We start from the raw sequence: 13,608 nt of genomic DNA on the forward strand, positions 1-13,608 counted from the left end.
GTATTGCTAATGGTATTCATTTGAACAGTTTTTCCCTCTGGAGTTTGGGTTTAGGTTCTGATTTTGCAGCTTTTTGCAGCCTTTTGTTGGGCGTGAGTTGTTTGCAGCTGGTTTTGTTAGCTGTTGGACACAATTGAATGAGAGTAGTCAGAAACAGTTAGTTCGCAGCTTAGAGATGGCTTTTTCATCCCCAAACATTCCTCCTGAAATTTTGGGAACACTTCTTAACTTGGTATATCTTTTATCTTTTAGCATATGACTTATTCATATATCTAAGTACGGAAGTGAATCGACAGATGGTTTGGTTGCTTAGTTGATACAATTTGCCTTCTGAACAATCTTGTTTGGGCTGTGATAGAGCAGCTGTGAAGTTGGTTTCTAATGTTTTGAAATGTGATGGTGTTGTACTTAGGAGAGTGGGGGTTTGTTTATGAGGTGGTGCTTTGATATGACAATAACAAAAGAGTATTTGAGGGAGGAGAGATTTTCTTATATGTTACTCCTATGATGCTCCTAGATTGTTAATCTTGGTTATTAGTTCATCTGAGATAGGATTCTACTGTATTGCTTTTGGTCTTTTTTTATATCCATATTTCAGAGTCAAGGATTCCTTTTCGTTATTATTTTTGGTTTGATATGGGAGCATCTCTTGTATATCCATGTCTAATATTCTTGTAGTATTACCTAGAAACTTGGATTGAAAATATGGGGCTTGTTCCTTGATAGGGCTATGTTGGCATCCCAACCCTTACAGGGTATTTCTTTCATCACCAAGTTCCTAGGTGAATTTGTTTTCATTAAAATCTGAGAATAATCTAGCTGTTACATTCCTGAGGTCACAGTATAAGTTATTGAAGATATAGAGTCGGTAGGAATGTTGGCAAGATAATACTGGATGAGGCTGGTCAGGGGAAAAAAACAAGTCAATGGTGGTAGGTTAGGAGCCTTTCAACATTAGAACTAGCATCTTTTCAAATTTATTGAAACTATCAATTGATTATGCAGGCAGAGTTCATGGAACATGATGAGAAACCTCTTCCCATTGACATCCGCCTCCTTGGCGCCCTTGCAGAAAAGGTGTGATTTCTCCTAACATAGTTGCTGCAATTTTACGATCTCTTTCTCAACAACAGCCTCTCTTTAAGCCATTTTTTTTTTTTCATATCAACTAATGTATTTCTTGTATTTTTATTTTTGTGAATATTACACTTCAGTGTCGTGCTTTCGCTAAAGCCCTGCACTACAAAGAAATGGAATTTGAAGGAGCACGCTCCAAGAAGATGGATGCTAACCCTGTTGCTGTAGTGGAAAAGCTTATACATATAAACAATCAATTACATCAGCATGAGGTATACTTCAAAGAAAATGAACTTTTAGAAAGTTTATCATATAACTGCTTTTTCTGGATTTAGTTTTAATCTACCATTTTTGTCAACACATCTGCTCTCTTTTGATTGCTGGAGGTTGGTTTTTCTAGGCTGCAGTCGGAATATTAACCTTTGCCCAGCAACATTTAGATGTTCAACTGGAGGAGTCATGGTAATGTTGAGCATTCATCAACACCATTGATTTTCTTGTCTGCAAAATAAGTGACAATTGTTTTGTGTGTCTGCTTTGTCAAGTATTTCTATAAGAAAATCTTAGTTGATACAGAGTGTGCTCACATTAAATTGCTCCGGCCTAGGTATGAGAAATTGCAGCGATGGGATGATGCCCTCAAGGCTTACACTGCTAAAGTCTCTCAAGCATCTAGTCCACATTTTGTTCTGGATGCTATTTTAGGTCTGTATTTATTTATTTTTTTGTAAGTAAGATAGGAGTATACAAATACGAAATTAAGGGTGTTTCCCAACACACAGGAAGCATATAAGAGATCCACCTAACTGGGAAAGGGGAAAGTACCAGACATTTATTAACGTGTTAGTTGTGGGGTCATTCTTTGTTTTACCTGTTTGTGAGAATGATTCATGTGCGGGTCTTCTGCAGGGCGGATGCGATGCCTTGCCGCATTGGCTCGATGGGAGGAGCTTAATAGCTTGTGCAAGGAATATTGGACCCCAGCCGAGCCAGCTGCTCGACTAGAAATGGCACCAATGGTTGGATGTGATGTTAAAATGATTGCTGTCAATATCACTATTGCTCATTGCTTACGTTCCTTACGTGGTGGTCTCAGGCTGCAAGTGCTGCTTGGAACATGGGAGAATGGGATCAAATGGCGGAATACGTGTCCCAATTAGATGATGGTGACGAAACCAAACTTCGGGTTTTGAGTAACACTGCTGCTGGTGGTGATGGAAGTAGTAATGGAACATTTTTCAGGGCTGTTTTACTAGTTCAAAGAGGAAAGGTACACAAACAAGTTTTCTCCTAACTATGCTTTTTGCAATTTTTGACAATTACTAACAATTTTTTCCTCCAGTATGATGAAGCACGTGAATATGTTGAGAGAGCTAGGAAATGCCTGGCGACAGAACTTGCTGCTTTGGTGAGTCTCTTTTATGTATATTTGGAAATCTTGGCATTTTTACGATAATGTTCTTGCTCTACTTCAGTAAAAGTCTCAATTTCATTCTAACTTTTTGTGTAACCTTAATATTAATGTCTCTCTAGAGTTGGACATCTGGTCCTCTTTCAAGTTGTCTAAATTGGCTCTTGGCACACATGGCATGACTTCCATTAACATTTTGGACGCCAGATGGACAAAGGGATCCTTTTGATAATGAATTCAAATATGAGGATGAAATTTGTGGAGCTTTTTGAAAAAATTTTAAAAGCCAGCAACAATTTTAGCATTTAACCCAATAATGTAGTTTGGGGTTGTCTGGTGTCAGGGTTAATAGATGTTATAGGTCTAATTTATTTTCCTCTTTCTTATAAAAAAAATTCCTCTCTTGGTTTGGCTTTGATTTTATTATACATGGTGGAAGTACAATAACAAAGAAAAAACGTGTCATTTGTACCTCATATGTCACTGTGTTAAGTTCATATGATGACCTTTTCTCCCTAAAAATAACTATAATAAGTATTTTTTTTACAAGTAAAAGTAAGCATATTGATACGAATGAAATAGGCATAGCCCGTGTACATAGGAAGTATACAAAAGAACACCTAAATACATTCTAAGATCAAGAGATTAAAAACAAGAAGTCATGCGCATTGTTTCCATCAAGGACAATGGCTGAAAACCAAAGCAATAAAGTGTGTATAAAAAAATTCTGAAGCTTTGTCATTGTACGCTCCCTATCTTCAAAACACCGCTCATTTCTTTCCGACCAAATACACCACAAGATGCACAACTGAATCATCTTCCACACCGCTGCCACATGAGGACAGCCTTAAATCTCCTTCCAACAAGCCAATAAATCTACCACCCTCAAAGGCATAACCCATGCGACGTCGACTCTTCTAAAGATCTCATCCCACAACACCCTTGTCACCTCACAATGCAATAGTAAGTGGTCCACTGATTCTCCACTCTTTTTACACAAATAGCACCAATCCATCACGACACAGCCCCTCTTCCTCAAGTTTTCCATGGTCAATATCTTCCCAAGAGCAGCAGTCCATACAAAGAAGGCCAATTTAGAAGGCACACGAGACCTCTAAATATTCTTCCAAGGGAAATGTATATTAGCTTGTGATGTCAATATATTGTAATATGCTCTGACTGTACATTTCTTGCTGCCATTAAACCTCCACTGCATCTTATCGCCCCTGTGCCGTGGTGTTTCCCGTGGAATATATCAATCTGAAGAAATCTGAAATAGTGGGTAATTCCCAATCATGAATATCCTGATTGAAGAGTACATTCCACTGGGGAGGGCCATGAGAAGATACCTGCAAATCTGCCATAGTAGCATCCCTATTAGCTGCAATACGATAAAGAGTTGGAAAAACTATATTAAGAGCACGATCTCCACACCAAACATCATGCCAGAACCTAATTCTGATACCCTCTCTAGACACGAAACAGGTATGGCTTACAAAACTCGACCACCCGTTCCTAATAAATTTCCATAAGCCCACACCATACCCCCCCCCCTTCATTGGAGCACCAACCCCCCCAATCACTTCCGTGTCTACAATCAATAATTTCCTTCCACGACTGTCCAAGTGATACCTCCAGGGAAAAAGGCTTTATTAAAGATCCTCAAGTTGCACACTCCCAGTCCCCCATTTGAAATTGGGGAACAAGTTTTATTCCAATGAACAAGATGAAATTTCTTTTCCTCCCCCACTCCCCCTCATAAGAAAGCCCAAAATAATTTCTTAATCCTGTTTGCCACCCCTGCAGGCAAGGGGAACAAGGATAAAAAATAGGTGGGAAGATTAATTAAAATACTCTTTAAGTAATGTGAGTCGACCCCTTTTGATAAATACATCCATTTCCATTCAGCCAACATTTTCTCTATTTTCTCCACAACCTCATCCCAAATGGCTCTAGCCTAAAAAGTCGCCCCCAACAGGAGACCCAAATATTTCATAGGTAGCGAGGACACTTTATAGTTCAAGAGGCTCACCAAGCTGCTGATTCTAGGCACTACACCCACCGCAACCATCTCGAATTTACTCAGATTCACCTTAAGCCCCAACACGGCTTCAAAACATAATAAAAGTGCCCGTAGAGTTTGAATTTGGCCATGATCCGCTTCACAAAAAAGTAAAGTATCATCTGCAAATAAGAGGTGTGAAATTATGATAAGAGCCACTATTACCATTACCCACCGAAAATCCTGATAGAAGACCTCTTCCAACCACCGCCTTTACCATCCAGCCAAGTGCCTCCATAACTATAACAAAGAGAAGAGGAGATAGTGGATCCCCTTGCCTCAATCCACGAGAATTGTTAAAAAAACCAGCAGTGGTGCCATTCACTAGCATCGAGAAATGAGCGGTGGAAACACAATGTTGAATCCATGAAATCCACCTATCACCAAAGCCACACCTCCAGAGCAATTATATAAGAAAATCCCAATTCATATGATCATACGCATTTTCCATGTCAAGCTTGCATAGAATACCAAGAACTCCCTCCCGCAGCCTGTGATCCAAGCACTCATTGGCTATAAGAACCAAGTCTAGGATTTGTTTCCCTCGATCAAACGCATTTTGAGGCTTAGAAATAATTTGTTCCAATACCAGGTTTAGACGGTTAGCAAGGACCTTCACAATGATATTGTATACTCCACTCACAAGGCTTATGGGACGGAACCCCTCAATTGTCGTAGCCCCAGGTTTCTTTGGAATAAGAGCAATGAATGTCGCATGGAGGCACTTTTCAAACTTTTTGAATGAGTGGAACTCCCCAAAAACCCGCGATACATCACATTTTATAATATCCCAATAAGCTTGAAAAAAACCCCATCGAAAAGCCATCCAGGCCTGGTGCTTTGTCCTTGGCCATGCTAAGAATGACCTTATAAATCTCATCTTCGTCAAAAGGTATTTTCAGCCAACTCGCACTTTGTGAATCAATAGACTCAAACAACAGGTTATCAAGCTTCGGCCTCCAACAGGTCGGTTCCTTGAGGAGGTTCTCATGGTAATGCACAATATGATTTTCTAATTCAGAGGAGGAAGTAAGCACTTGAGTACCTGGATGAAGTGACTCAATGAAATTGCTGAGCATATGTGAATTAGCTACTTTATGAAGAACTTCGTACATTTATAGCCTTCTTTCAGCGAAAGGGCCCTAGATTTTTGTCGCCATGAAGTCTCCTCCATCAACAGTACCCTCTCCAAATTTGTCACTACCGAACTCTTCCTCAATGATACCTCCTCCAAGGTTTCTCCCATCAACTCTCTCCTCTCTGACTCTTGCAGTTCCTCCATAAGAGTAGTCTTTTGGTTGACAACGTTACCAAAAACTTCCAAGTTCCACTTTTTTATATCGTGCTTCAAAACTTTAAGCTTGCCTGCAAGAATGAAACTAGGAGTGCCTGTAAATTGATAAGAAGCCCACCAATGGCGCACCTTCTCTACAAAACCATCATCTGCTAACCACATATTTTCGAACTTGAAATACCGGCGTCCCCCATGAATGCCCCCGCAATTTAACATAATAGGAAAGTGGTCCGAGCATACACGGGGCAGGCTCTTCTGACACAATTCCGGAAAGTGAGCCTCCCATGACGAAGAGACAAGAAATCTATCCAATCTCGACCAATCCCGACTATTAGACCATGTGAACTCGCCACCAACCATGGGAGGATCCATGAGATCTAGATGAAAAATGAACTCCGATAACTCCTCTATGGCTAGAGAGATTTGATAATTCCCCGATTGCTCGCTAGAAAAATGAGTGATGTTGAAATCTCCACCCATACGCCATGGCACCTCCCATAAATAATATAGATCCGCCAATTCCTCCCAAAGCCTTCTCCTATCTCTATCCATGTTAGGCCCATAAATGCCTACAAAAGCCCACTCACACCCATGTACCACACTTTTAAAACGGCTAGGGACTGAGAAAGAGCCAACAAACTCCTCTTTTGCCTCCACTCTTTTATCCCACATAAGGAGAACACCATTTGACACTCCTAACGAAGCCAAATATGACCAGCCCACGTACGAACATCCCCACAAACTACGAATAATTCTTCTATCGTTGACCCGCAACTTTGTTTCCTAAGAACACACCACATCAACCTTCCATGTTCGCAATAAAGATTTAATGCGAAAGCGCTTATTGTGATCATTAAGCCCCCGCATGTTCCAAGAGAGGATCTTAGGTTTCATGGGCAAAGGTGGCCCCCCTCCCTTTCGATCTATACCTTCCACCACTCCCCTCCTTTGCTTGATAATTAATGGAACATTTGAGCCTTTTTAGTTCCCTGTCTCTCTTTGTGGCGGACTTCAATCTGCCATCTTCAATGGCCACAAGAAGGGCTCTAAATTGTTCTTCAAATCCTATGCAAGAGACCCCAATGACATTTTGAATCTCCTCAACCTTCTTAAATCCCCACTACTCTGAAATGAACCTTTCTGTGTTGGGGCTAGGAGGGAGCATGCATATGGGATCAGCATCCCCCCTTGAAACAACCCCTTTCACAAATAGCCAATTGCATATCCACTCCTTCTGGGCCCCCCACAGGGAGCACCTCATTCTCATGTTTCCCGCTTCTCCATTTTCCAGTGAGTTTTTTGGTTCTAGTAAGCCGGTGGAAGGGTTAATGGCCTCTGAAACCACAACCAGTCTCTGCCCAGCCAAAGAAGAGGGACAAACAGGGAGATTTGTACCCCTGCAGGAACTTCACTTCCCGATGGACTAGACACCTGAGTCATCGTGGATGCACCAGCAGCCACCATCACATGATTCTGTGTAGGGATGCGCTAGCAACCACATCAGGATCATAAAGAACCTCGCGACTGCAAGAACTCTTTTCACTGTCTTCTATTAATGTTGTCGTTGCCAGCGTAGCCTCCGACGGTAGATTGACAACCTTTCGCGAGGTCACCTGAGCCTCTGCCGGCGACAGCCAGCTCCAGCCTGCACTCTCTTCCTCCAAACCGGGCCTGTTTGTGGAAGGACTGAAGGTCACCCCATGGGCTTAGGGCCAACACCGAGTCCTTCCCTTTCCCTTCGGCTAACTAGATGAGATAGGTTCGTTGGGCTGAGTAGAGCCCGTGTATCCATCTTGAGCCCGCGGATCTCGACCACAACCCAAGCCCACTACGTCCTTGCCACCCCCCTCTCGACACTGATAACCTGCCAAAAAAGTAGTGCCCCTAACCTTGGCATGCCTACCCTCTCTGTGCACTTCGCAGCTCGAGGCATCTCCATCTGACCTTGAAGTACCTCCTTGTACGACCAAGGATTCAACGTATGCACCATTGCCGTTTGTGGAGGCAACCGTAGAGAACCACCTTCTCTTTCAGCTTCCTTCAACACCTCTGCTAGTTTCCTCCAACCCCTACCATCCTTATCCCCTGGAATGAAGATAAAGCTCTGGTGACCTCCCTCATCATACTCCACTAAAGCCATGAAGATTCCTGTAGAGTTGGAACAATGCTAGGCTATGTAACCTCTATCCCCTTCTCAGTGAGCAGCGTAGAACTCCTTCCTCCCAACCTTCAAGCTCTCCTCCAGAGCTTTAGAGAACCAACAAACTGTCGCTAACCCCAAACTCATCTCTTTCCATCCTTTCTCAGTCAGTGTTACATGGCGTCCATTCCTTACCACCTCAAACAGTTTGGTTTCTATTGCAATGCCCTTCGAGAAACCCATCCTCAGCACACCACATCCCCAAGCTCCGTCGTATAATGCAATCACAGACCACCCAAACTCAACGGAAAGAACAAGTATTTGTTTTCCATTGTTGGGAGAAGATGTACAGAGAGAAAAGTTTTAGGGTAGAACAAGATAATGCTTATAATAACAATAATCATAGTAATAGTGCCAATAATATAAAATTGGTAATTATGTAAATAATGATATCAATATTTTTTTTATTAGTAATAATGATATTAATATTAACAAAACATTCATGAAATATTCCTTCTTATCCAATGAACTGGTAATTGAACATCTTTGTTTTCAGGTTCTGGAGAGCTATGAACGTGCTTATAGCACCATGGTCCGTGTTCAGCAGCTCTCAGAGCTAGAGGAGGTTTGTCCTGATATTTCTTTTTGATAAATAATATGTTTCTTTTTTTTTTTTACAAGTAAAAGAATAATAAGTAAGATAAATTTGTTAATGATCATAAAGGCACTATCCAAATACACAGGGAGCATACATTAGATACATGAGTGGGCAGCTATCCAATAGTAAAATCTATTTAAAAACCCAAGAAAAAAAAATCTATAGAAAAAGAATGTTTTGAGTTCTGCCATTGCCCATGCATTGTCACCTCCTTGTTCTGATATTATCTAAAATTCCCTTGTTTGTGTCTCCAAAAGGTTATTGATTACTATACCCTTCCTGTTGAAAACCCTGTTGCTGAAGGACGGCGTGCCCTGATTCTCAATATGTGGAATGAGCGCATACAAGGAGTGAAACGTAATGTTGAGGTACATATACATTAAGGTTATGATTACTTCTTTTACTTTCTGTAGTGGAGTGGCGTAACATTGTCAAAAAAAAAAAAAAAAAAAAAAAAACTACAAAAGCAATAAGTATGAGGATGAGAAATTGGTTTTCAACGTAGGTAACTGTAGAAACAGTATATACTCTAAAGGATAGAAGGAAAAAAAAAAAAAAAAGCTCGTGAGTGGCCAACATAAGAGCTTAGAGATTAGAAGATTGTAATTGATTTTAATGGCATGAACTTTCATGAATTTCTTCCATGACTAGATCACCATACATAGGTGAGTCTCTTGTTGATATGCCATGTACTTGGGCTCTTTTCTATTTTCAATAAAAACTTTCTTTATCGATTAAAAAAAGAGAGAGAGAGAGACAGTGGTACTCTGGAAGTGAAAATTTGTTCTGGATTTTGGATTTGGGTCAATACATAATAATGTTGAAGAAATGATGGATATTTACGGTGAAATTCATGTGTTTTAGTTCTGATTCTACTTATAAAAAAGGTTGGAATTCATGTGTCAATAGAGTTAGGTTTACATTTTGATTAAAAGCAAGAATTTTAATTGAAAATGTTTGGCTAATCTTGCATGCTTTATGTTGCATGTGAACATGCTTACTGTGATGAAGATGCAATTTTTGGATATCACGGAGCAGCTAAGCTTTGGCTGCTCCCTTGATAGTTTTTTTATGGCCTTTAGCTTGAGTTAATGCTAACCAGCTGCAGTTTATCCTTCCTTTGTTTTTTGCATATTGCTTAAAAAGGTGGAACAAAATAAATCCCAATTGGAATGACCATGATTTTGAACTAACTATTTGTTTGTGTTAATAATCTAAAAAATTGGTATTTTCAGGATATATATGAAAAGCCACTTTAATGGTTTTCGAGGTTAATGGTAGTAGAAGTTGGCGTTTGGTGTAGATTGGTTGGTTTAAACATATCATTGGGTAGGGCATTGGTGTTCTTTAGAAGTTTGGATATGGGGATTCGACACTAGAAACAGTGTGAATGGTTTGGGAGAGGTCTTCGAGTTATTCCTCTCCGAAGTCCAAGATTTCTGCTGATAATATTCATTTTCTTCTTTCTAACCTTTTTGATCCTTGAATTTTTAGGTCTGGCAGGAACTCCTGGCAGTTAGAGCACTTGTTCTACCTCCTACAGACGATACCGAAACTTGGCTCGAATTTGCTTCTCTTTGCCAAAAAAGTGGGCGGATCAGCCAAGCTAGATCTACTTTAGTTAAACTCTTACAGGTCTATTTAGCACATATGTTTCAACAAGGATTCTAAGTTTGAGACTTTACACATTCTGTTTTTTCTACTCAACTTTGTATGAAATCCTTTTCAGTACGACCCTGAAACATCTCCTGAAAATTTAAGGCGCTGTGGGCCTCCTCAAGTAATGCTAGCATACTTGAAATATCAGTGGTCACTTGGGGACGAGGTTAAGCGCAAGGAAGCATTTGCTAGGCTGCAGGTATAGCATATTTCTCTACTTTTGGCCCTCAAGATCACTACTTTCTTCTGGCACTCTACTTTGCAGTCCTCTTACTACATTTTTTTCTTGGCACAAAATTATTTCTCTAGGATTTGGCTGTAGACCTTTCAAGTACTCCAAGTACTCAAACAGTTATGTCAACTGGATATATTAGCTGTACAAATCCGACTGTTCCACTCATTGCCCGTGTATATCTTGAACTTGGAACTTGGCAGTGGACACTCTCTCCTGGATTGGATGACGATTCTATTCAAGGTAATGAGTGCTTGTAATACTTTTGTAGTTTTAGATCTCCTTTGAATATTTTATTCATCTCCTATATTCATAAAGTTTCAATTTTTGTAGATATCCTTGTGGCATTTGAAAATGCCACTCGATGTGCGAACAAATGGGCAAACGCATGGCACACATGGGCATTGTTCAATACAGCAGTAATGAGACATTATACTTTAAGAGGTTTATCTAACTTTGCAGCACAGTTTGTTGTTGCAGCAGTCACTGGATATTTTCATTCAATAGCATGTGGCGCAAATGCTAAAGGTGTTGATGATAGTTTACAGGTAAACCAAATCCCTGGATCTGAGGCATTGTTGAAATATGATTTTTCCTTGACTAGAGGTATTCTAACTTTCAATACTTTACTCCATTGGTTGATTGTAATTGATTTTAATGGTAAGGCTTTTCATGAATTCCTTGTATCACTATAGTAGCATGCATAGGCAATGCTCTTGTATATGTCCTATATAGGGCTACAAATGGTCCGGTCCAGTCCGGTCCGGCGATGGACCGAATATTTTCGGTCTATCATTTTTCAGGACCGGACCGGACCGAACACCCAAAGGGACCGGACCGGACCGATTGCTATCGGTCGGGTCCGGTCCGGTCGGTCCGGCCTAATTTTTTTATTTTTTTAAATAATTAATAAAAAAAATTTATTTAAAATACTAAATTAAATTAAGTGACTTATTAATATGGATTATGTAACAAACTCAATAAAAAAATATTTTATATGGTCAATGATAATAAATTAGATGAAAATTATATTATTAATTTATATAATTACTATATAATTAACTAATTGATATTATATATTAGTTAATTCATAGAATATTAACAAATGTTAATAACATATTTAAAATTTTATATTGTTAATTGTACAATTATTATATATAAAATATATATAATTTTTTTTTTTTTTTTTCATTCGGTCCGGAAAAATCCTGGACCGTGGACTGGACCGAAACTTTTCGGTCCTCTAAAATGTGGACCGGACCGGACCGGTCTAAGTCTCGGTCCAGTCCGGACCGAAACGGTCTGTCCGTTCAGTCCAACCGGACTGTTTATCACCCCTAGTCCTATATACTTGGGCCTTTGTCTATTTTAGGGTCAACAAATTTTGTTTACCAATAATAAAAATAAAAAAAAAACATCTTGCCCATTTCGCCACCTTAGGTGTGGAAACTGATTTGCTTAAGTGAGTGTATATGCAGCTTACAGTAGCTGTTTTCCCATTATAAAAGAAGTTGTAATGTTAATGAATGCTGGTAAGGCTTGAGTTTGTTTAATTTTTTTTTTTTTTTTTCATTCTGAAACAATGCTGAAATTGTTTGTGTGTCTCTATATCCATGTATTAACGGTTATTTATTTGTGTACATATATTTCCATATCACGAGCTGCATTTCTACATCACAGCTGTCCATTGTGCCCTGCTTCAAGTATATACTTGGAGAAATGATATTCTTTCTTCATGCAATTTATGGAACATGCCTTGCCGTGGGGCTTCAATACTCTGATTCTGATTGAAAGCTTTTTTCGATCCTACTATCTGCTCAGGATATACTTCGCCTTCTCACATTGTGGTTCAACCATGGAGCCACGGCAGAAGTTCAAATGGCACTACAGAAAGGGTTTGAACATGTGAATATTAACACATGGCTTGTGGTTTTACCTCAAATAATTGCTCGTATCCATTCAAATAACCATGCTGTGAGAGAACTGATACAGTCCCTTTTGGTGCGAATTGGAAAAAGTCATCCACAGGTTTGCCTTTCATGGCTTCTATCCGAATATGAATTTTCCTAAGATTGGAATGTAAGTGGTAGTGATTGGATTGGTTAATTGATAACTAGGAAGTTGTTGATATTGTGTTCATGCTTGTCAATGTAATTTTTTTATTTTATAAGTAATATAATCTCATGAAAAAAGTCCAGAGAGGTGCAAGCTTCCACAGGAAGTATCCAAGAGAATCCGTAATCAGAATACAAATAAACAGTAATTTAGTAACTCTGGTATGCTAGAAAAAATAACAGTATCATGAGCTATTATTCAAGAATAAAGGGTTGAGGACGATCTATGTCAGATCTACCACCAAATCTTCATGCTAATTTTGTATTCGTTATTTTATCTATGTCACGCTTATTTTATTAGATAGAGGAAGTTAGCAACTTCAACGAGTGGTTCTCCCTTTTTGGTGTTTTATTTTCTCAGAAACCCTATTACTTGTTTCATTTCGTTATTTCTCAATTCTCTCCCTCTCCCTTTCACCCATAAGAAGGAAAGTTATTCTCATTTATTTGGTCATGTTTTCATGTTCATTGTTCATATTTTACAAATTTAGCGATGAAACCAGAATATTTCCTATTACAAAAACTCAACTCATCTAAGCCTTGATCCTAATTTTATTTGAAACAATAATTCTTTCCAATAAGAAAAATCTCAATTAGTTAGTTAGTTTGAACCTAGAATTGACATATTAGATGGTCATGGAATCTAGTTCTTGTGATGAACAAATACATTTGAAGTAAATAGAATATATTTAATATCGGGGAAAAATCCTTGAGTCTTGGTGGAGATTGTATGTATGTCTGTCTGTCGATGTATGTGGTTGAGTTGCATATCTGGCTTTGAGTTATCAGTGTTTGAATTGTCAACTTTTGTATTTGCACAAATTGGAAATCCTTCCTCAAGTTACCTCTTAGAGTTTGGCTTTGGTTGCACTCAACTGCTGTGTTTCAGGTCGTATCATTGGTATAGATTCCTTTCATTTTATTTTTTTCTCTTCCACATAAAATTACAGTATTTGGGTTC

The 13,608-nt window shown here is 39.2% G+C and overlaps 1 protein-coding gene across 3 annotated transcripts in view; it reads left to right on the forward strand.

Annotated features, from left to right (window-relative positions):
* The window catches only part of LOC121256967 (serine/threonine-protein kinase TOR-like), a 46,635-nt gene that overhangs the window by 26,184 nt on the left and 6,843 nt on the right, over positions 1 to 13,608 (forward strand). For all 3 annotated transcript variants that reach the window (XM_041157783.1, XM_041157785.1, XM_041157784.1), the window contains exons 28-42: positions 80 to 232; positions 1,006 to 1,077; positions 1,215 to 1,349; positions 1,478 to 1,539; positions 1,685 to 1,782; positions 1,987 to 2,096; positions 2,174 to 2,347; positions 2,420 to 2,485; positions 8,541 to 8,609; positions 8,900 to 9,010; positions 10,137 to 10,277; positions 10,372 to 10,500; positions 10,611 to 10,776; positions 10,867 to 11,081; positions 12,355 to 12,561. In XM_041157783.1, coding sequence (XP_041013717.1) covers positions 80 to 232; positions 1,006 to 1,077; positions 1,215 to 1,349; positions 1,478 to 1,539; positions 1,685 to 1,782; positions 1,987 to 2,096; positions 2,174 to 2,347; positions 2,420 to 2,485; positions 8,541 to 8,609; positions 8,900 to 9,010; positions 10,137 to 10,277; positions 10,372 to 10,500; positions 10,611 to 10,776; positions 10,867 to 11,081; positions 12,355 to 12,561 — 1,908 coding nt within the window. The remainder of the gene's footprint in view (positions 1 to 79; positions 233 to 1,005; positions 1,078 to 1,214; positions 1,350 to 1,477; positions 1,540 to 1,684; positions 1,783 to 1,986; positions 2,097 to 2,173; positions 2,348 to 2,419; positions 2,486 to 8,540; positions 8,610 to 8,899; positions 9,011 to 10,136; positions 10,278 to 10,371; positions 10,501 to 10,610; positions 10,777 to 10,866; positions 11,082 to 12,354; positions 12,562 to 13,608) is intronic.

The sequence above is a fragment of the Juglans microcarpa x Juglans regia genome, chromosome 3S (genome assembly GCF_004785595.1).
Source record: "Juglans microcarpa x Juglans regia isolate MS1-56 chromosome 3S, Jm3101_v1.0, whole genome shotgun sequence".
NCBI classification, from domain to species: Eukaryota; Viridiplantae; Streptophyta; class Magnoliopsida; order Fagales; family Juglandaceae; genus Juglans; species Juglans microcarpa x Juglans regia.